We start from the raw sequence: 24,177 nt of genomic DNA, 5'->3' as shown, positions 1-24,177 counted from the left end.
GACTGCGCATTAACCCCTTTCCTGTTCCATCTGCCTTATTTGAAGAGAATGTAAGTAGCTAGAGCATTCTCTTGGTCGCGGCTGTTTCTTCTGCTGTTGTTGTACTTGAACTATCCACCAGAGGGCAGTGTGTTTCAATCGAGTAGTCATACAGAATTGTCCTTGAGCTCAGTCATCATCGCTACAGCAGTTGCGTTGACTTAAAAGTGGCTGCTATCTGCAGTCCATGTGTCACTGCTTTATACAGCAAACACCAAGACTCAGCAGAGCAGTAAACTACTCTTGTTTTGATTCCCCTCCCCCTTAATAAGGCAGGCGTAATAAACAAGGCTGTGGAAGCAGACTGTATACATTAATATAAATGAATGACACATTTTCGTCATAAAATAAGTCATGTTTTTTATGGTACTTGAGGGTTAAGGATATCCTTCTGAATCTGGAACATTACCTTGTGATCTGAGGCTGTCTGTTTTCAACCAAAGGACTTGGCAAATAAATGCATTTTAATTTTCAAACTATTTTGGCTTTAGCATAAATGTGAACAAATTAGTATACCTAATTGCTTTACTCTTTCTGGCAACTGAAGAATTGTGACAGTCAAATAGTTTTCTGCAGGTTAACCAAGGCACAGCTCCTATAAGTGGAACTGGCTTTTGGCACTTTTGGTGCCTTAAATCCTCCGGTCTTTCTTATTCTGACTTGGTGTAGTCAACCCGCATTTCATCAGCCCGTATTTCAGGCTCCCAGGAACTGACAGACTCAATAGGAAACGCCATCGTGTATTTCAATTGATCTGCTTTCCAATGTGTTTTAAAATATGTATTTTTGTGGAGCTTTGCTGCAGCTTTGTTATTTTATGGGATTCTTTCTCTGATCTTCATCAGGCCAGGTAAAGGAGCAGGTCAGTTTTCCTGTTTCTTTTTGCTCTTCTCAGGAAGTAAATAATGCGTGCTGCCACGCAAGTTTGTGTCACGAAAGTTATTTTGTGCATGTTGTGTTTATTGCTTGTTGTCTTGTAGCATTGTTGGGGGAATAGGCAAGGAAAGAGGGTGACATTATCGGAACCTCTTAACTTGTATCTGTAAAACCATACAATCAGTTGACACTGTAATATGTGGAGGTTCGTAGACTCATTTATTCACCCAGGCAAACCCTTCAGGCTGCCTGCAGTAAGCTGCAGCTCCAGCTGTTGTTCTTTGAAAATCTGTTCTGTTGCAGACAGAGCTAACTTGTGTTTAAGGCTTGCCACATCTGGTCTGTAAAATCATCATGTTCAGACACCATGTGGGCTAGTATCTTATAAGTCGTTCCAGCCTTAATCAGAAGCACAACAGACATTTGAACTGACCTCTTTCTGCTTCAAAACTGACCCTCTGTTGAACACAAGTCTCTCTTTTTTAATTATTTTCTTTTGTATGCATATGTGTGAAGGTATTGGACATGTGTCAATGCCTCAGGTCAAATGGTTCTTTGTCATTGTTTCTAAATATAATTACTGACACCTTAGTTCCCTCACTTATTTTTAAATCCCATGTTTCATTTTCAGGGCTTGAAGTTAACAGTTGGTTTCCTCACCTCTTTCAGTTAAACCTTTTCTTGCTGTTTTAATTTCAGAGTTATAGCTTAAGAATAATTATTCTAATAATTTTGTGTAGGGTATACCTTATGACAGACACAAAACTATTAGTATGGTTTTGCCACTGTTAGGCTAGAAATCACCACCCGCAACAAATTTATAATAATCTGAATTAAATCATGTTTCTGGTTATTTTCATTTTCTTTTTCTGCAGTATGTAATAAATGATACATGCAATATATTTTTAATACTATTGGGGATACTTTACATTTTTACATAGCTCAACTATATGTACAAATTTAATTTGTTTCAAGCATTATTGTGTACCTCAATACTGTCTTCGTGTGTGACTTAATTCTGTAAATGGCTGATGAAATTTGAAATCAATTGTGGTAACTGCCAGATGGGATTGAAAATAATCTCCGCTTTCTGCTTGGTCTTACCACAAGAAGAAATTGATAATATATCCAGTAATTCGGTAATGTCATCAGATCGTCAATGACAGTGTAGATTGATCTTTGGAAAAAATATATGAATTTTAGCTCATTGGAAAAGCAGCAGATTTGTAACCTGTTTTTTCTAGGTTTAAATGATACCTGTCTGCGTCAGATATTTTAATAAAGCAATGTTCGGTCATTTACCGAATTTCTCGTTCATTTAAAATAAATTAAAATTATACCGGCATCTCTTATTGAATACTTCTCTTGATAGTGTTCTGAAAGAGTGGGAGGTCTACCCTCCATCCAGCCTCTGAGCAGAAATCTCATTGGAGAGATGAGCTTCCTGATGGAACTAGAAAACCCCCGTCTTGCTTGTTCTTGGAAACTAACTAGTTCCTCTGTACGCTAGTGTACGAAATGTCAGGGAGACCAGGCTCGTACTGGAAGAGATACTGATGGACCAGTAGGGGGCACTTTGGAATTTCAAACTGATGTGAGAATGCTCATAGATTGTCTTGACATACTCTGCTGTCGATATGGAATAAGCTTAAAATTCTTGATGTTATAACTGATTTCTCACAGTTTTAATAACTGAGTTTTGGTAAACATTGGCTTCAGATATACAACATGAGGAAATCCCTCTAAACGTCATTATGCCCTACCTTGTCAACCATTACTGACCCCCAGCAGCCCCCAGACTAACCTGCAACACCTGACTCTCCCTGCACTGCCAGGGTGAGAGAAGGGACAGTGCTGGGATACTTGACCCTGGCTTTATATTGTGTGTTACAGCACGCCAGGGGCTTGTACAGGCTTTAAGAAAATCAACGATAAATATTATTGTTTACTGGATTTGAAATCCCCAAGTTCCTCTTATACAATGAAGAACCCCGAGCACTGATCATTTATCAAGTGTAAAATCAGTCTAAACCTCTTAATGAGATGATGCAGGTGTAAATAATTGCTGTGCTCTAGAAAATATAATCGGAAAAAGAGCTCGAGAATGAGAGAAAATTACATAACCGATTAAAAAGTATATGAACACAAATTAAGAAGACTAAAGCACAGTCATTTCTAAAATGACTTTTTAGACCCTTATTCGATTTTGTATTCCACATATTTAATACTATATGTGTTGTCAATGCCATGTTTCTGCCTGTTGAGTCAACGCATCATTGGGGCTCATTGTAAAAGGATGCTGGCTCAATCTCTTTTTGTGTGTGTGATGAATGAAGATTACGTGTTTTGCCAACAATCAAGTCTGATCGGGCTTCCTAGTTTGCCTGCTAGGACGAACACGTGCCAGAACGTGGGATCGGCTCTGCAGTGCCTATAGTACATGGAAGAGAGCCCTGCAGGCTCCGTCCTCCTGCTGAGCTGAATAGAGGGTCTGCCGGGGAGGGATGTGCGGCGCGAGGGTCTGGCAGAGCCAGCAGCACATGATGTTTTTGTTAGAGAAGGAGCACTGCTGTGTGTGTGTGTGTGTGTGTGTGTGTGTGTGTGATGGAGCAGGCTGAAGTTTCCAATCCTGCAGTTCTCTCTCATTCAGATTTATAATGGAAAAAGCACATCTGTGCATTAGAAAGAAAAAAAGTGGGGGCACTGGACTATTACTCAGTGTCAAAGCATTAATAGTAAATAACAAGCAGACTGCCTGGTTTTTCCCAGGTCTGCAGTTTTCATTACAGGCAGTACATTATGAGTAAAGGGTTTTTGTCTTCAAAAGCAATGCTCCTTCATAATGTTAGAAATATAGGCGCTCTGCTGCCGCACTGTCTCTTGAGCTGACCTGGAGTACCTGGAAACCTGGCCCCGGTTTTCACTCTGCTCTCGGATACGGCCAGAGCAGCGTTACAGTAGCCAGTGACAGGACCTGGCATGGAGCTAAAAGACAACTAAATGAGATGGGGTTTTTTTTGGGGGGGGAAGCCAGGCTGATCTGCGTCCTTGCCACGTTGTCCCAGAAAAATATGCCCTGTCCTTGGTCGTGGATTTATCGAGGGCTGTATTTTTCCCAAGATAGATATAGATGTGGAGGAGCATTGCTGCAGTCCTTCTTTACATCTCTGTTTAACACGTGCCAGTCTCGGTCACTTTAAAACAGCACTGTTAGGAGCTCATCCAGGGTCTGACATGATATTATCATCACATCTCTTTCTTTCATTATAACCGGTCCTTGATGGTGGTATCTGAGGAAGTGCTGTAGGTGACAACGAGTCAGGCTCACCACATGCACTCAATCATGTGGGTAAAGAATTTGCCTTGGATAGAGATTTCTTCTAAACTAGTAGTGTGTAGATAATATGTGGACATTCGTTTTCGCTCTTAAAGTGATGGGCATTGCAGAGAGAAAGTAATATCAGTGGATGTGGGCTCATTTAAGCCGGGGGGTTGCAATAACTTAGTGAATTGAGAGGCACCAACTTGCTGTGCTGCTGGAAATCGACTTTGATGTTTATCTTAGTGACGCATCTTGCATGGAAAATAAAGCCCTGCAAGACACGGTCGGAGAGCACTCGGATATTCCTGCAAAAGGATTTGTTTTTCAGACTAGAGCAATCTCTATTGTCTGTACTCCCATAGCAGTGAGCAAATTTATCACTGCGAAGAGAAACGGTTTTGTTTCTGGCCTCGGTGCTGGGCAGGATGTAGAAATCTACTCGGATCCCTATGGGTTATTTGGCTTGTTTTGGTTTCTGGAAAATGTAAAACCATATTAAGGAAGAATGGAGGGAGACGTGTTGGACGGCTGAAAAGTGTAACTCGTGCAGATTTTTCTTGCAGACCTTATAATCTGAATTTTATTAAAAGTTTGTTCAAGGGCAGGTCTGGTTTTCTTTAGCAGTGTGATGATAGCTTGATGGTTGCTCAGCCTCACCTGGGGTGGCAGTGGCCAGGGGCAGAATGCAGAATCTCTGTTTCAGGATGGTTTAGAGTTTTCCATTTTAAATAAATAAGGAGCACCAACAGCTTTAAGTGGGAAGTGCTAAGATGTCTGAGTAGGAACGCAGATGACTCGATATTGTAGTTGCGTAAATGATGGTTATTTCTTCCAAATCTCTCTCAAATGAGGTCGGAAGCTGTTCAAGTATGTTTCGCCTTGTCATATTTCCTTCATGTAACTGATTTAAATGGTCGCAGTAATGACAAACAGCTGTCGCGGGTGGGTTTGTTTGAAAAAACGAGCACCTTTTTTTTTCACCAAGTAACTAAAAAAAACTGTAAAGCAAATTCCCTTCGGCTTGTTTTTCAGATAATATTTCTTTAAATAAGTAACATCAAACAGGATTCAGTTTTGTAGCATAAGGAGTCTTGAAGCCGGTTGATGTCTGAAAGTCCTGCACTTGAAAGCGAGATGTTTTTAGTGAAAGAGACGCTGAACTCTGGAGCATGACCCACACATTCTCGTACTGGACACGGGTGACAGGTTAATGTACATCTCTCTGTTATCCACTCATTGTTTCCTCTTCCTGAAAATGTGGCTATAATAAGGACATCTGGTCATCTTGTAAAGCGATCTGGAGTTTCCGTGCCTCAGCTTTAAACTCATAATCGTCCCTTGGTTTTGATGCGTCTCATAGAAATTCAAAATGAATTATGTAAGAAAACATTTTTTTTACGTGCGGCATTTGAAATGAGTGGTCTGGAGGCTCTGTTTCACTTCATCTTGAGCCCTAAGGATTTCGCTCTTTGATTGGAGCAGGTGGGTGACAGGACTGTACCTCACACACGCTGTTTTGTATCTGAGTCCCCTGTTGCAGAAAATGTTCCTGCTCACTTTGAAGTCTCTTCCAGCACTGCACGGTCAGCTTTCCATGAGCCTCCTCTGTCCTGAGTACTGCTCAAAACCGCAGGCGCTCTGAATGGACCCACAGTTTTATTCTGCTTCACGTCCCTCAGTTTTCATCATATGGGCAACGTTCCTGTCTGGCAGCTTGAGTGGAATTTAAACTGGCAGTGCATGGAAGACCTTTCCAGTCCTTCTACTGGAGACAGAGTGGCAGATTTAGCCTTCTTTTTTTAGCATTAATTTAATCAAGCCGGTGAGAGTGTTTTGTCAGAGTTACCAATTCCATTCCCGGTTTTTCCTTTCAGTCCTCTGTCTGTTTGCATTACATTTGTCACTGCATGTAATAAGCATCAAGGTCTCCTTTCCTTGTATACTGTAACAAAAGAAAAAAGGCAAAGATCTTTTGCTTTTTCACTCTCTGGGCCATGTAAAGTGGATGATCTGATTGGCAATGAAGTGTAGGCCTGTTGCTCGAGGTACTGCAATGTATAGTCAAGAAAGAGGTGGCTTCACTGTAACATTCTGAGCTGGCAAGAGCAGAGAGTGTCTTGAATTTGGGGCTTGAAGGTGACCGAGGCCAATTTAGAGTTGATATACTGGCACATGTCGAGCTCATGGAGGTCAGTTTGTGTTTTACCTCTGTCTGAGGTGTTGCTAAAGCTCGGGCTTCCTCTACACTGTGTAAGGCTGAGCAGTGGAGATTTTGCTTGCTAAGCATAGTGTAGCGAATTCAGTTTCTCGGACTTGTGCCCTCGTCAAATGGGGTCGAACCCGGGTCCCCGGCGTTGCTCAACAGGGGGTTTTGCTGACTGAGCTCAAAAAGACCTCCTCAGCCCGGGCGGCTAACCGCAGCGGAGTAGGGGCCCGTGCCATCACCATGCTGCAACCGGCTCAACCTGTATGTCGGCTGTTCGTGACAATAGCTTAGCTTTATCATTGTTTTTTTGCCATCTCTAACTTTCAAGTATCTTTCTAATAAATCCTTACAGCCCTAGTGATACTCCCTGGAGCTGGCATGGGCAAGATTATCACACCCTGTCTGCCGTCTCGACCAGGGCTAGGCTCAAGGGCAGAGCTGCTTGTGTTCGTGGCCGACCCCTCGGTCCTTAGACTGGCAGTGCCTCCAGGCAGAAGCTCAGGACTCAGACGTGCCCTGAGTTTGTCATCCCGCAGAGCTGTGCGCTAATCAGTGTCACGGCTCAGCCTGAGGCCCGTGGGTCTCTGTCTCTGTAAGGATAATGTCATTCCAGCTTGACATGCATAGTTGAGTTTTACATGTTACTGCTACTCTGTTCTTCCCACCCTTTCTTTGGAGAAATGAATTGGCAAGAATTCACAGAACTAAAGGGGTCTCCTTACGGAAAATGATGGACTGAAAACTGTAGGAAGAAACTGCTAATTTAATTCACAGTGTTTACTCTGGAGTATTTCAGGAATATTTTAGTTTCATTTAATTAGAAAGACAGCATCTTCAAGACCTCAAGATTGCTTTTAAAGCGCTTGTTATACACATACCCACTGCTTTATCATGTGCGTTTCCTACATTAGGTCAGGAATGCAAAATAGAGGAGAAAATGAACTATGTGAACCCCTAGCCTCAGCTCAGTGGGCTCTAAAACAGCAGTTCTTTTAAGGTGTTTTTCCTTTTTAGTGCTGACTCCCCATTGAATCCAGCTGGACTTGAGGATCTCTTGATATGAAGAGGGGTGGCTGAGCCTGCTGTGGAGTCTGGGGGCGGGGGCTTTGAAATGCACTGAGCTGCACTGTGCATGTCCTGCTCAGCGGGTCTTTGACACAAGGACAACACATAGCGCACTGTTGCCTTTGATTCTCTCTGGGACCACAAAAGAAGTGTTTATCAAAAACCTTCTGGCAGCTTTTTATTGGCAAAGGGACTAACTGGCTCCTCCTGATATTGACATAAATCCTTGGAAAACCTGGGTCCTAATCTAATGTCCAAGGCATGCTCATATAGCCCAAAAGAGGCCTATCGAGTCAGCCAGCGACCTGTGTGCTTTACTGCTCTGTTAAACTTCATTGCAGCTTTTGCACTGTAGTATAAAGTCATCAGTCAGTGCTGCTGCCTATAACGGCCTATTTTGCGTTTCGTGAGCTTCTGCTTATTTTCAAGTTTTCATTAAACTGTTAATATGAAAGTTAACAGCCCCATGAATAAGTATTATTTCAGATTCCTGCTGGTTTAATGTGTTGTAAAAGGATATTAAATTTAGTTTTAGTAAAACTGTGAATTTTACTATTTCCGTTTGTTAAAATGGCATGAACGCTTTTGACAGGCAACACTATATGTTGTACAGTAGCAGTCCTGAAGTCCATTACTGCAGTTTGTGACAAAAATGTGTTTTCATTTTTCTTAAGCTAATGGGCTCATTTTAGTGCAGAGATTTACGGGCAGTGGTTTACTAGTAGTCTCAATCGTTGGTGGTGTCGCCTCTGAAAAGTTTGATTTTATGTGTTAATTGTGAATCAAAGGATAATTTGACATTCTACAATTTATTTTTACGGCCAATATTTTGGAGCGCAGCCTCATAGCCAACCATATATTAAATCCAGCCTTGCTGCATAACAAATTTCTGGTGGTTTTCTTCCTGGCTGGTATTGTGACTGGCAGGCAGTGAAGGCCTGTATGTTTGTCATCTTTTGTGGTGTTTTTTCCCCAAATAAATTTAAACCCTCAAGGTGAATATTTGATTGCAAGGGGTTGCTATGTCAGCTGTGAAACCTGGCACCTCCTCCTTCCACGTGCTTCGGATTCATCACCCCTCCCCACTGTACCTCCGCTCCTGTGTGCTTCCACAGCTCTGACCCTCGCTAATTGAATTTTCTTTTTTACGGCCAGACAAGCTAGTTGTTTCCAGATGGTTTTCAGGCTCACAGATTTGTATTAATTTGTTTGGAAACGTAAATCTTCAGGCAGTTGAGTCGACTGAGACTTTTAAAGCACTAATTGAGGAATTGAGGCCTCTGAAATGTTTAAACTTAAACTGCTATACTGCGGTTTTCATGGCCTTGTGTACCTTCACAGGGGCGTGCTATTTGCAGAGGGAGCTAATTAAGTTAGAAAAAATGACGTTTGTTTAAACGCAAGTAGTACGCAGGAGAAAGTAATGCAGTAATATCTTGTGAAACTGCTGGGCAGGACACTCACTCAAAATGACCCGTGAGTGGCAGGATTAGATGGACATGTTGAGTACCCAGGGAACAACTTTTGTGGCTGGAACAGATGCAGGGGTGGTACAGGAGTGCAGTCCTTATCTCAGGTTAATACAAACTTAAAACCAATCCATTTTTACTCCAGGAAGCATGTACTGATGTTGGTTTGTATTTCCCTGTAACACAAGGGATAATCCACCAGCATTATATGAAGCTTTTAGTTAATACCTAATAATTCCTTATGTTTCTAGATCTACTTTCATCTCATAGTATGCTGAAGCACTTCACATATAAGAGGGGACCTGCCTGGGGGACACAGCAGATCAGGAGAAGTGAGAAATTGCTTCATCCAGTTGAATTAAAAGGGAATTTAAAGAATGACAGAATGGGGGTATTGCCAGAACATAGGTGTTACCACCACTACACTTTATAAAAGTGCCATGGGAATCTTGAGTGACTTTTAGTTGGTTTATCTGATCCAAAGAATAGCACCGCCTGGCTGGGCAACTCCAGAGTGCAGAGTGCCACGTACCGAAGAGGTTAGAGTTGGGTCGAGATCTGTTCGTGTGTGAGCTGCAGAGAAATAAAGCAGATTAATTAGAAAAGTAAAAATAAGACAAAATACCGTGTTTTGGGAGGACTGAGTGAGAGAACAGCCATGAGCCATGTCGGGCAAGGGATGAGTACGGAGAACAAAGGAAAGATTGTGGAAATGAATAGAGATGGGAATCTGGGAGCTGAGTACCAGGGACTGTGGGAGGCAGGAATCTGTAAATCAATGGAGAGATTTAGAGAGATTTTGTTTTCTTAACAACCCATTTGCCTCATGTTCTGTTCTAATCCGGCTGACCAAAACAAATTTGTCGTTCAGCTACTGCCTTTGAATCTTTAGTAGTGTGCAAGTTTAGTATGGAATAGTGGATCATTCTTGGAATTGTCACAAGTTAAATCAGGGTTTAGACCAAGTGATTGCCCCTGGTACTTCTCTGCCTTGTATTCCAGCAAAAATTGTTACATAGTATCTCACTGCAAACCGCATTACACTCAACAAAAGTTCTTTGTCACAACAATTTCTGCTCAGATTTTCTCAATGAATATTCCTTTTAATTACACTGTATTAATCCATCGTAGCAACAGCTGTTGCATTAGGTTCTGAGATGTTAATGTTTAAACATATAATTGCAAGTCAAATACAGTTCTTAAGATGGATCGCAAGAGATTATTTTTTCATCGTTCGGATCGTATTTTCATTCTGTACCTTGTCCAGGGATGTGCGTTTAACTTTTTTATTGAAATCTAAACACTGTCAACATCTAAATAATTATTCTTGATGCGAACAATACTTTTTAAAAAGAACTCTTTGTCTGGTGATTCATTCTGAAATAAGAGTGTGCAGGGTTTTTTTTTTAATTTATATGTCCTGTTCAATCAGGCAGTGACTTCATTCTCGTGTCTCAGACTTCTGCAGTTCTGCACAGCTTTGTTTTCTCTGAGGGCCCAGCACGGCTTCATAACACAGCTGCAGGAAACCAGTGAAGTGGCCAAGAGACCAAGGGTAGCCTCTACGTTAAATTCTTGTACCAGTTTTATTGGTACACATTCAAATTATCGTATTTTTGTTTCACAGCTTCATAGGCCTTTTGTTTTGAAGTGGCCGACTGGTTTGATTTTATTTCAGCTGTCCTTTCATTGCTTGCTGCTGTGTTGCACAGTCACGGGTTCAGAAAGTCTCCTTCAACACATAAGGCCTATGTCACAAAGTCCGAAGTCTCCAGCCCTGTGGCACAAGACAGCCTTCCACTCCAGGCTATGCTGATAGATGGAAAATGTATCCATGAGATGCAATGATATGGTTCTTGTATGAAAGTGTCGCTCTCCCAGCTCGTGTCTTCTGCTTCTCCACCTGGCGCACTGAACTAATCTGCCCTTCCAGTTGTCTAAAATGTTACCGTACCTGACTGAATTCTCCACTGCTCAGTCTAAGTTTACTGTTGCTCAATCAGCTGAACTCCTGACTCCTATATGTTTCCGCCCCAGCGACCTGGGTTCGAGTCCCGCATGTCTCTACAGTTATTTTCTTAAATTGCCTCTCTGGGAATGAATAAAGTGTTTTGAATTAAAGAGACAAATTACAAGGTATTGCACAAGTACAGTGTAGAGCCTCCCTCCATTAGCTTGGGAAGACTTTCTTTTAAAGTCAGGAGGATTTACAAAGGTAGGTCAATGACCAACAGAACTTGTTTTGGAAAACAAAGTTTACACATTTGGGGTTTCTTTTTTGATTGACATCTTTGGTTTCACATCTGTTTGGAGTTTATACTTTTGAAGGACTGATTCAAAATAAATGGATTTCATTAGCCAAATGATTCAGTTGCTCTGACGTGCAGGAGATTTTTCCTTCTCAAGTCACTCTCGCAGAAACCATTCTGCTCTAATGCAGAGAGAAACCGAATCTGTTGGAGTATGAAATCCACTCGGTTAAGGGTGGAAGCAGGTGTGTGCCATTTAACTACTGTCAGGCATGATGTTAGCCCTATATTCTGTTGATAACTTACTGAACAATATAGCTGTTGTTAATTTTCTGTAAAACTGAAATGTTTTTCCCTGTGAAAAAGAATCGAATGCTGTCACTGCTGAGTCATCACAGTTGAGATATTGCTGCTGCTCCTCCCTGCCTCCCTCTCTCTTTCCCTGGTGGGTTTCAATGTGAAACCTTCTCCTCAGTGCAAGCGTGCTGTACATAAAGAGCAATTGGTTGCCCACACTTAAGATAATTAGTTCTTTAACTTCCAGTGCCTTATTATGTAATATGAACATCCTGAACTCATTTACCAAAACTAAAGAGAGAGAGAAATTACAGGGAAATTGCCGTTTAAATTCTGGTATGTAAACTTGAACGTCAGTAAAATAAACCAGCAGTGTTAAGTGTTGGTGAGTTTAAGGTTTGGAATGAGCAACCCATCCAAATATAACTGCTGTGCCTTCAGCCCTGAGTCTGGCTGACTGACTGTGGTCAGTGTTCTCCTCCTTCTCCGTGGGTTCACATATAGACACGCTTGTTTATTTGTCCTGATCCAGGGATCTGGGACTCCACAACCTAACAGAGCAGTCTTCTCATCCTTTTAAGTGTTCTTAGGCTCCACTGTCACAAGTACATTATTGTCACTTTAATTTTCCAAACCAGCCTGAAGGCATCATTGAATACTGTCTAGGGCTTTGCATGAACTCATTTCTCACAGTGACTGTCATTGATTATCCTTGTGACTGTTTGTTGCTTTTTTCGTCATATGCATAATTCATTTAAGCTTTTTCCAAGTATTTTTGAAAAGTACATCCACAGATGTAGGTATAAGCTTTTAAATATACAACTGAAGGTTTTTATGAGTCAATCACACTGGCTGAATGGTCTCTTTCTGATTATGGAGTCAGAGTACATTTCTATAGTGTTCTGGAAGCTATGTGAGGTGTGGATGCATATCGACTGAGCTCCTTGTTAAACAATGGTGCCCCAAAGTGCAGCTTAATGTGAAGTCCAGAATGACCGATACATGCTGTAGACGAGGTGAAAATCGGTTTCTGTTTAACTTGGAATCAATAAATGTTGGTTTGTGCTGCTGTGGTTGAGATCCAACTATTTTTCGTTCCAAGCCAATGTGCCCCAGGGACAAACAAGAGTGAAGCTGATGAATGCAGCTTAGACAAGATTTTCCTAATATTACATCAGTGCTCTGTGTTCACAGTCCCACAGATGCAGACCGTGCTGGCCCTTGTCCCTGACAGGCTCACTGAGTGGATGTTAGTCCTGAACGCCTGCTGTTCTGCAGTGTGGTCTAACAGCCTTGTTCATTCCTGTGGTCAGCCTAGGCAGGTTTCTCAGCGACCGCAAGGTGCGTTCTGCTAAATTGCTGATGGCAGTGCTGATGGAGCCGTCACAGTCCCTGTGAGCCTCTGTCCTGAAGGCTTTATAGGCATCTTTAAGTCACCGTTGGCAGAATCGGAGAGCACCACATGGACTGAAAACTGGGCGACCTACAGTGAGCTGGCAGTTGTTAAAAAATTCAGGGCCCCGCCATACTGAAGATGAACCACCCCAAAAATAGCAAAACTGTCTAAATTTTCTGCAATACTTATGCACCTCTAACGTACATCAGCCTTATGCACAACGTCGGCTTCAGTCTGTGCTTCATGCACTATGCAAAATGCCAGATCTAGGTGGGCTTGTAGATTCCCTGTCTCTTTCACGGGTGTCATGTAGTGTGTCAGTGCTGTTCACTGTTGCAGGGCTCAGTCATTGGTCATGACGAGGGCTGACAGGTGTGCTGCAGGTCCTACACTGGATTATAACATCATTTATTTTGCATTTCAGCAACATCAGAGCAGGAGTAAGAAGGTGTGACTTACTCCCGCTTAGTAGCCCTTTTAAAAGATTAGTGAATTTGAATATGACTTTGACACTTTCAGCATATTTTTTGCATACTTTATCCACACCTTTAAATTGCTTTGAAGAGCCACTTTTTTTCCCAGGTTGAATGAGACTTTCATATCTTCACTGTATTTTAAAACACTGCAGTAATAATACCATGGTTTCTACTGTGGGAAACTTGACTGATGCAGACTGTTACCTGGTTTCGTATTGTCAGGTGCCCTGCTGGATGTGGAGAACACATTGTGAATCAGGAGGGATAAACGGACCCTTTCAGGCTTTGTTTGAACACATCTGTGTACTCGTGGGGGGGGGGGGGAATCATTTGTTTGTATATAGGAACTGGCAGCACTGAATGTGTTGAGAGTCCTTTGTAGTTAATCTGCCAGGACGTGTACCCTTTCTAGAGGCCTGTTACACTTGTATTCATTGGCGAGTCTTGCCCGTGTTGCCGTTTTGGAGCTGAACACTCATTTTACCTGGAATACAGTTTTGTAGTCTCCCCCTTTTGGGCTGTGGTGTTTACGTTTTGGCCTGGTGTCCCTCTCTCTAAAGGAGATCTGCAACTCGAGCGCTGCGATTATGAATAACGCATGTGTCCTTGTGTTGTTCTTGCTTCTGTAGGAGCTGTCGAGCTGCGGCTGGAATAAGAAGGAGAAGTATAGCTCAGCCCCGAATGCTGTGGCCTTCACCCGCAGGTTTAACCAGGTGAGCGATGGAGAGGAGAGCACAGGACAAGGAGGCAGAAATAATGGCCCCTGTGGGCAAAGTGCCATTGCTGTCAATTGGTTGAAAAACCTTTTCAATTATACCTTTCTTATTGTCCTTCTAATTTATTCTTAGTACTGAGCATTAGACGAAGCTTACCACTTATAATGGAAGCAAATTCACAGAGTTATTAGGGAATTATTTTTCCGTCACAATTGCACTTACGTTTTATTGAAAGCAGGGAGGTTTGTGATGCTGTGTGGGCACATGTGTGTGTGTTTTTAAGCCTTTTGCCCACTTTTAAGTGAAACTCTTTCCTTAAAATGACTCCTTGGAAAAATGTATCAGTATAATCCAATGTATCAGCAAATGGGATGAAATTTATTTATAAGTCATCTAAATGTATCATTATAAACACAACTAAATATCCTACATATAAACTTCAGACAGAATACAAATTAAAAAGAAAATAACATCTGATTCAATAAGTTTAAAGTGGAATTAGGTTTTGGGTTTGACTTCCCTTAATTTGAGTGTCCAGTTACTGTTACAACTACATTTTTACTGGGATGAAAAACATAGTTTGGGAGCAGTTTTGGACAGATTTTCATATTTTGTTGAAGTAATGAGTATGTGATAGAGTTTGCATTTTGATTTCCATAGCAATAAGCCAACACCTAACTCAATAAAGACTTTCTAGCTACGCTTAAATATCACCTCTCACTGTTAATTAGCCCAAACAAATAACAACCATAACTGTAACCGTAGCTACATTTGTTGGAATCAAAAATAGTTGGATGCAGTTGTGGACTTGTATTCATATTTTGTTAGGGAAGACAGCTCACAAAATAAAAAAAGACCATTGTGTACTGTGTCTCTGATCTGTGCTATAATGTGGCTGCCACATTTCAAAAAGCATTTTTGTGTTTGAGTTAACTGAAGTCATGGATGTCCTATGTGTTTTTATTCACAGCTTCAAGTGCTTAATCCTGAAGTCGGTAGCGTGCTTACTAATCCATTTAATCTCAGTCCATTTTTTAATATTCTGTAGACCATTGCAAATTTGCCTTTAAGACCATGTTTAGTTTATTGCCAGCCAATTCAAATACTATTGTTATCTTTTAAAGAATGTTTGTGTCTCTAGTGGAAATTCCTACATTTATAGATGTGCTGAAACTGTTTCAAGAAACTACATACAGGATATGAAATGAGCGTTTTGAATAATATTAGCTGGAAAATAAACACCAGAAAGGTCCTCAAGTTGTTATTCTATTCTAAGCTACCCTTTACATTTCCCATGTTTCATGCATGAAAGCAATTGGTTTTAAAGCCCAGCTTGTGGATCTGAAGCAGTTTTTGCTGCCTCTGCTGCCACCGCAGGCTCCCTGCCACCCAGGGCTCTCTGTAACTGGCCTGAGGCGCTGGTCCAGTTCAGGGCTGAGGCCATGGGCAGTACTTCTGTGGCCTGTGAGGGATTGAGAGTAGAGAACTGGAAGAGGACATAGGTTCACTTTGCCACAGCCGACTCAGTCATGGCTATAATTACCCACAGGAGACAGATCTCTTCCTAGCCCTCACTCCTTTTACAAGCTAAGTCCATGTTATTAAATGCCTGTGCCCTTCATCACCGCTGAGATTTGCAATCTTAAGCTCTTTTATTATTGTTCCGTGTCTAACTGTACTTTAATCGGACAGTTTACAGGACTGTAAATGCGCCGTAAAGAGTTCAAAATAGTTATTATAGTTTTCCCTGTCTTGTGTGTAATTCATGTTGATGAAAATGTGGAGAGAGAAAACAGGAAACTTCAGCCATCCATTCCAGCTCTTCTTAGCCGTCTGTGTGCGGCTGCACCAGCTGGGAGACCCAGATGGGGAATATCCATGTATCGCCAACCAGCTTCCTATAGGTTTATAAGGAAACCCTTTGCATCTCTACACACAAATTAGATAGTTAAATCTGTAAAATGGCAGATCCTGGAATATTGCGACTGTACATTAGTGCTTCTGTAGAGTTCCGTCAGAGAAACGGCACTCTGACAGGTCCAACAGCCGGGCCTCCCCGGTGTTTGCATCACGGCGGACGAGATCCCAGTTCGGAGTTGTGGGAATCGTCCTGCCTGTGCCGTGCAGGAGCTGGAATGGGAGCTCCTCCCAGTTGTGGGTTATGGACTCTTCTTCAGTGGAGTCTTTCTGGTGTGTCAGGTCTGATCCTTCCGGTGTGAAGAGCAGATAGAGGACAGCCGGGACACACCTCTGGCCCTGAGGCGCACAGGCTGCTTTCCGGATTCTTCTCCGTTATACGTGACGTTGGACTGAGATGCACTATTTTATTCACAGAGATTCAATCCTCTGTCTTTTTTGTTTGTTCTTTTTTTCCTGTCCTTTTGTGTCTTGCATTTCCTCGCCTGGCATCTGACAGTTGTTATGGACACCAGCTTATGTTTATAATAATAATAATAATAATGATAATTATAATGATAATAATAATTGCTTACACTTATATAGCGCTTTTCTGGACACTCCACTCAAAGCGCTTTACAGGTAATGGGGACTCCCCTCTTTTAATGACCACAGAGAGTCAGGACCTTGGTTTTACATCTCATCCGAAGGACGGCGTCTGTTTACAGTATAGTGTCCCTGTCACTACACTTAGGACCCACATGGACCGCAGGGTGAGCGCCCCCTGCTGGCCCCACTAGCACCTCTTCCAGCAGCAACCTTCAGTGATTCAGAGCTTCAGTGGGTTGCCTGGTGTGACTTGCAGGGCGATATGGCTGCTGGCTGCTGTTTACTGTGGTATTTGAAAAAGGTTTTGACAACATGCAAAAATGTGTCAGATAGGGATAAGTTTCCTGCTTTGTCTGTCTTAATTTTTTTTTTATTTACCATATTTTATAGTTTATGGTGAATTTTTCAAAGAATTTTCCTTACGAATCTGGAACAGTTATTTGTTTCCATTTGCACCGAACCCAGCAGAATTGATTAATGTGTTAGTATGACCAGAAAGTAAGGTCAACAGCCAGGAGGAAATGCTGAACTGTAGAGGTCAGCCATCAATAGGTGACATCAGCTCTACAGTACTAAAATAGCTCAGAAGTCTTCGTGCAGCTGATTTCCAGAGGGCTCTCAGGGCCGTATTTCTTACTTGGCTCTCTTTGCTGTTCAGAATGTCAGTGTGTGTCTGACGGAGATTTGAACATGTGGCTTCTGAAAGAACAGTTTGTGCAGACAACTGTTCGAAAACCCGCGGGTGCTCATATTGCCTTGTTATGTAGGAATCTGGCTCAAGTTTGTTTTTGCTCTGTGTAACTCCTCAAATCCAGTCAAACACCGGAATTTATGGTTGTATCAAAAAGGGATCAGTTTTGTGTTGCAAAGGTCTCCAAATGTGAAGCTGGTAGTGTCATAGTTGCCCATTGCTGAGTGTCATTATTGTGCTGGTGTGTGTTGCAGGTGAGTTTCTGGGTTGTTCGGGAGATTCTTCATGCACAGACCCTGAAGATCCGAGCCGAAGTTTTAAGTCATTATATCAAAACTGGGAAGGTAAACCTTTTCAAATGACATTTGTTTGCTTTTTGAAATGATTAAAAATGACATTGCTACACAATGGAGTATTGTTCCCCTTAAAAACTGCAAAAAAATAGGTGAAAGGTGGCTTGGCAATGAAAAATGACAAACGTTTTCTTGTTATATGTTATTAATTTACATAAGCATTTGCAGTATTCAGCACAGTATTTACATAATTTGCTGTGTTCTGTTTGGTGTCTGGTCTATGAGTTTATTTAAGAGCTGGTAGAAGAAGGTATGCAGGTTTGGAGTTTACTTCCCTGAATGCCTTTATAATCTGTGTTTAAATGCAAAATGTCAGTACTGTTTATTGGAGTTTGGTTTCACTTGGACATAGTTGACCCCTAACATGATAAATACTTCCCTGAATGTGTTTATCATCTTTTTTTAGAAACTCTGCGAGCTGAATAATCTCCACGCACTCATGGCAGTTGTGTCGGGTTTGCAAAGCGCTCCCATTTTCCGACTGACCAAGACCTGGGCGGTAAGTCCACCTCTCACAGGGCAAGAAATAAAGTGCAGGTCTCCATGCAAAAACATGGCCTCGCCTTTAGATCACCTGACAGTGGTGAATACGCTACCTCACATGCACACTCGCTACCCTGAGATCACCTGACGGTGGTGAATACGCTACGTCACATGCACACTCGCTGCCCTGAGATCACCTGACGGTGGTGAATACGCTACCTCACATGCACACTCGCTGCCCTGAGATCACCTGACGGTGGTGAATACGCTACCTCACATGCACACTCGCTGCCCTGAGATCACCTGACGGTGGTGAATACGCTACCTCACATGCACACTCGCTGCCCTGAGATCACCTGACGGTGGTGAATACGCTACCTCACATGCACACTCGCTACCCTGAGATCACCTGACGGTGGTGAATACGCTACCTCACATGCACACTCGCTGCCCTGAGATCACCTGACGGTGTACAAAAACCCTCAGTTCTACCACCTGGGTAAGAAAACAGTGTATTTGTGTTTATAAGTTTGAAGTAGAATTAGTAAAGATTTTATGATCTCACACTATATTCATATATGCACAGATAAAAGTGCCAGATTTCTGGTATCTTCTGTCCAAAAGCATTGTGTAGGTAGGACATAATAAAGATCTTTGATTTCACACAACAGTACACAGAGACCCTAAAACTAATCCACTAGACATTGAGTTTTAAATCTCATGAAACCTAGAGCACAAGGAGGTTAGTAATAGGCTGAAAATGTACCTTGAGTCAGAAGTGGAAACCTATTGGTAGCCAGCTCTCTTACTTTAGCCATTGGACCACAAAGCCTAGTCCGTTGGTTGTGGGGGGGTGTTCTCAGCAATCTGTGGGCTAAACTCTCTTGGGTATGACCTGGGTTATCACAGGAACTAATATTTGAAGAAGATTCATGCTTATTCAAATGTGAAGTGTGCAGTGTCTATTTTTGCTGGTTCTCAACATCGAGCAAGGAAAATTAATGAAAACTATGGGTTTAAATAAGGAATAGCTTTCTGTCAAATATATAGTATTTCTTATTTTCTTCACAAGATGTTTGCCATTATAAAAACCCAGGAAGGGATTTTGCTGTTGAAAAGGTTGACGGCAAGCAGACTCGGAAGGTTAATTTTTTTCTGCCATTTTCTAATGTGACTTTTTTTTATTGTTATTCATTACATGTTTAAACAGAAATATATTTGGTAACAGTGAAAAAGAGTGGGGAAAAGACAATTGACAAGATTCATCTACAGCAGCAAGGGGTTTGCGTTCTTAGAGGTCTGCGAAATTCTGCTGGAACCATTTAGAACTGCATCAGTCCTCCATTCTGTAGCTGGTTGTCCAGTGTGTGTAGTGGGATTTTCATGAAATCAGTTCGATTTGGGATAGTAAGTGTGCACAAAGAAAAGAAAGTGGCTCGACAATAAATATATTTTGGAAGACAAATGAATGCAGCTCATGTCTGCCCAAGGACTGGGAGGGAAAAGTATTTAGCCATTAAAGGAAAAAGGGTTATGTGTTCATTTAACGACTACTGCACGTAATACCTTTATGTGCGCTGGCTGTTTGATGGAATTTGAATTGCTGTTTTTGCATTGTCACTTTTCCAGCTGTTGAGTCGGAAAGATAAGACCACCTTCGAGAAGCTGGAATACCTGATGTCCAAGGAAGACAATTATAAGCGCCTGAGAGAATACATCAGCAGCCTAAGCATGACACCCTGCATCCCCTATCTGGGTAAGGGAGAGTATAATCTCTTTCAGTGTTTGTGACATCGTTGGCAAAGCTCAGAGACACGAGCACTGTTGGTGTGGAATTCCAATCGCCAACAAAGCAAATTGTCAGCCTTGAGACCCAGAATAGTCTTTATGAGCCGAATATCTCTGCTCTCTCAGATTTATGGCATACAAAGAGGATGGAGAGTGGGGAGGATTTTAAAAAGAGTAGAGAAAATAGCTCCCATTAAAGACAGAAAAACAGAGGTCCGTACATTTCAACTTTTACCGGCAGATTTATGTTGTGTGTTCCCTCAGACTGTGTGAAAACCACATTAGCCGGACCTGGGCCAGCAATAGGCTGGGCTCCTGTCATAGAAGGGAGCGAGACAGTCACAGTACTGTCCTCTGCGGGTCTGTCCCATTGCCCTTTAAAACAAGGCGGATCTGTTCAGCAGCCTTCTCAAGCCCCCATCCCAGCGTGTAAATCCTCACCTCTGCCCGTTCCGAGTCTGAACCGGTCAGAGCTGGTCAGTGTCATCTCAAACTCTAACAAATCAGGTTTCTGTGCGGAGGTGTGCTGTGGTTGTGCTGGTGTCTTTCTTTGCTGCGGTGGCAGTTTCCAGGCCTCTGTGGGCTATATGGCAGCGGCCATCTCCTGTGCTGCGGCTTTCCGTTTGGATTGCTATATAAATACATGATTCACGGAGAAACCATTAAAGGGCTTTTTTTGGTACTGGCAGCACAACCTGTGTCCAGAAATAAGTGCTGAAAGGTGCAGAGAAACAAAATTACATGATCCTGGCATTAGGAACGTAGTTCCCGTGTGAAGGAAAAACCAGCAGCCTGTTCACATTCCCCTTTTTGTGTTTTAAATAGAGTTGCTCTTGTTTTATCATTGGCTTGCGTTATAAGTGATGAGTTATAAGTTATAGACATTTTGTTAGTTTTTTTCCAGTGAGCTACAGCTTGCTTCTCCCTGATTCGTAACGCAGACAAGATACTAATGGATATTGCAATTTGTGTTGGGGTTTTGGCTGGGTAGATAAAATGCTAATATGTCAATTATTGGTTTATTTCTATTGTGACTGTGCTGTCACCTATCTGTTGCTTGCATCTACAAGCTTGACAAGCTTGTCATAAAAATAGCTTGCAATGCTAGTTCTACATTTCCAGTGATCTGAGGTCAGTCATAAATGTGTTTTATAGCCACACTGTTTCTCTAGAAGATACTTTTTCCTCATCTTTGACTTGATACTGCCAGTGTGGTATCCAGAGGGGATTCTTGGTGAGCAGGCTGATTTGGAACAATTAACGAGTCTGGAAGGCTTCAGGGGAAAAAGCAAATCCTAGTCCTGCGACAAGTTTGAAAGCCATTAGAACTGTTCATTTGTTCTTGTTATAAATGTTCTGCTGAGACCATCAAGGTTTCTGGCTGCAGCGTCAGTGGAGATGAGGTGATGAAAGGTGTTACATCTCGAGACAGGAGATGGAGAATCTTTCAGGAATGCCATCTGACAGGTTGGATATGACAGTGTACTGAAACCTGTAGGTGTTTTGTATTTTTCCAGCATTTCAAGTGTCGGTTGTTTTCCCATACAGTATTTTCCCAGTCTCACTTTCTTATGCTTTTAAAATGTATCGAGGCACTTTTTTGTAGCTTTGTAGGACAAAAACGTTGAGAGCGTGTGATTTCAAATATTTTTAATAATGATCACAGCTGGCTTAATTCAATCTTGTCTAAATTTAGGACTCAACTTGCCCTCCATGTGAATGTCTCTAAACAGCAGCATAGCCACATTACCCTGATCCCACCAGGAGCTAAGGAAGGGTGGGCTTGGTCAGGCCTTCTCGGGAAAATCAGTAGGTGAAATTTGTTTGACCAGTAGGTGGCGCACTTTCCCTAGGACAATAATTTGCAAAACTAATGCCCCTTTATGGCAACTGGGGAAGCTGCTGGAGGACATGCCCTCATAAGTGGTGTTGCACTTCAGAGCCCGATGAAGTGGCGCTGCTTCTGGATGAAAACTGCAATTTAAATGCAGTTACAGTTTGTCAGTTTACTAGCTGAGCCACTCAAGAGTGTTGTATAGGCACTTGATATGTGTCGTTGCTGTTAAAGCAACGCTAAACAATTGTACTCAATTTGTGTAACTGTATGCCGAGAGAACAGAATTTGATTAGATTTGCCGTGTCTCTGTTTTCCTGGAGTGTTACAACTGTCATTGTGATATTAAACACTGTAGGAAATATTACTTTTCTGTGTCTATATGGGGGCAGAGAATTTAAATAGTTCTGATCACTTCTAAGCAGGATCCTGTGCCTTGAAATACTTTACGATATGGCTGTGAGGTTATTAAGGAGTACATTTTAGTAGCAGTAAAATAATGCAATCTTACGCACGGTAATAATATGAAAACCAAGGTGTTTCAGAAAAGGTTGCTTTTGATAAAATACTGTAGTAAAACAATTTGGCCTTTACATTTATGTGGAAATAATGTTATTTGTAACATGAGCTGTAAAGAATAATGTATAGTATAGAAATGAGCAATTACTGACATCTGATTTCATTTATACTTCAATTAAGTTTGGCTTTGGCCTCAGTATTGAAATGCTTTTTAAGATTTTAGAAACATGCTTAGTTGATTTTGCAGGATTTGAAAAGAAGCTTTATAAATGGGTGATATTTCAAGACTGCTGCTTTTTCATATCTAAATTTATAATAACAGCTTATGCTGAACCTCGTTGAATCATGCGTGGATGTTTTTGGTGATTTGCCAGTTTGAATAATAGAAGAAGAACAAAAGATGTAAGAAACACCAAGCAAATTTTATTGTCCTGAAATACTACAGCGAAGCAATACGGCAGTACTTCATTATGGATTAGGTGTGGGTAACAAATAGCATTTTTAATTATTTGTGTAAACACTAGTATAAAACTCAGATGCACCTACAGGAGTCCCTGTTACAAAATACTGTAGTGAAGGATGGTGGCTTTTAGGTTTCTTTATTATTTCGGCTTCTGACTGACGTGACACCTCTGCTTGGAATAATCCCTGCCAGTTTTGCAGGTCCCCAGTGTTTGACCTTGAGTCATTTAATGTGCAGAATACAGTACTATGAGGGAACGGTAGTCAGCAGGCAGTATTGATTAGTACAAGAGCACCATTGTATACATAAGAATTTCATTTTGCAAACTTAAACTGAAGGTCATTTGGCGCATTTAGCCTGTTGGCTCTTCTGTAGCTGAGTGATCTGGAGATATCATGTCTGTTTCCTAATTGTAAGGTTGGTATTGTCTTCAACATCATGATGGGTGGCTTGTTCCATACTCCTGCATCCCTATCTGGCCCCTTCTGTTCTGTTTACTCTGACTGAGGCATGTTCATTTCTTCCTTGATGAACACCTGAGTGAAACATGCATGTAATACATTAACTGCTTCCCTCCGTTTGTTTTTGAAACATGGCAGTTTGAAGTTTACACTGCCATCTCATCAGTTAAACTCATCCATAATAGAGGCACTTTGAATTTTGAGAAGACAAGGCAATCATGTGGCCCTCTTAGTTGTCACTGCTCACTGGGATGATACCCACCATGTTTAGAGTTAACAAGCCAAACGGTTTTTAAACAGGACGAGTTTGTGGTATGAGATGATATAGCATTAAGGTGACTATCCTGAGCACTGCAGAGATTCCATTCTGAAAACTTGTCATCATTTGGCAGTAGAATCACATGTCCTACAATTTGGAGTTAACTGCTTCAGCTCAAACCTTTGTGGTCCGTGGCCACTTTTGGAAAAGCAGCCTGTTGAGGATATGGTCCCGACAAATGATTGTGATCATTTTTATTTCGCAAGGAACTTTGGTGAAGTATGCCCAGTAATAATTCAGTTACTGCCAGAGTCCCCAAGAAGAGAGTTTCTGAAGAGGTTTTCAAATATGTGGGTCAGGCCACTGGTATGATGTAGGGCGGATTTCAGTTTGTCACGCATTTAATGAGCTGTCTGTCCCAGGATACCTGCCAAGTTGCTCCAAGTTGCTCTTCAGCCACAGTGTTTGAAAAGAAAAGTAGCAAAGCAAAAAAGCCTTATATTCACTACAGGCTTCCATGCTTGGAAGCCTAACAAGCAGTGCTGTACAGCGCTGATACTGACTGTTTGATATCTTTGATAAGAGGTTACTAGATGATGATAGTATGAACAATAAGCATAACAGGAGAGTTTTCCTGGGGAAATTAGTCTGGGGAATTATTAGCAGCTGTGAGCCAGCTTGAGCAGATGGGTTTTCCCCCAGTGTTCCCA

At 41.8% G+C, this 24,177-nt stretch overlaps 1 protein-coding gene across 8 annotated transcripts in view; it reads left to right on the top strand.

Annotated features, from left to right (window-relative positions):
• ralgps2 (Ral GEF with PH domain and SH3 binding motif 2) overlaps positions 1 to 24,177 on the top strand; it is a 110,552-nt gene that overhangs the window by 33,003 nt on the left and 53,372 nt on the right. For all 8 annotated transcript variants that reach the window (XM_015356297.2, XM_006635074.3, XM_006635075.3 and 5 more), the window contains exons 6-9: positions 14,025 to 14,108; positions 17,562 to 17,651; positions 18,067 to 18,159; positions 19,773 to 19,899. In XM_015356297.2, coding sequence (XP_015211783.1) covers positions 14,025 to 14,108; positions 17,562 to 17,651; positions 18,067 to 18,159; positions 19,773 to 19,899 — 394 coding nt within the window. The remainder of the gene's footprint in view (positions 1 to 14,024; positions 14,109 to 17,561; positions 17,652 to 18,066; positions 18,160 to 19,772; positions 19,900 to 24,177) is intronic.

Source organism: Lepisosteus oculatus, chromosome 9 (assembly GCF_040954835.1).
Source record: "Lepisosteus oculatus isolate fLepOcu1 chromosome 9, fLepOcu1.hap2, whole genome shotgun sequence".
Classification (NCBI taxonomy): domain Eukaryota; kingdom Metazoa; phylum Chordata; class Actinopteri; order Semionotiformes; family Lepisosteidae; genus Lepisosteus; species Lepisosteus oculatus.
Note: the sequence above shows the minus strand (reverse complement) of the source record. Positions and strands in the feature narration are given on the sequence as shown.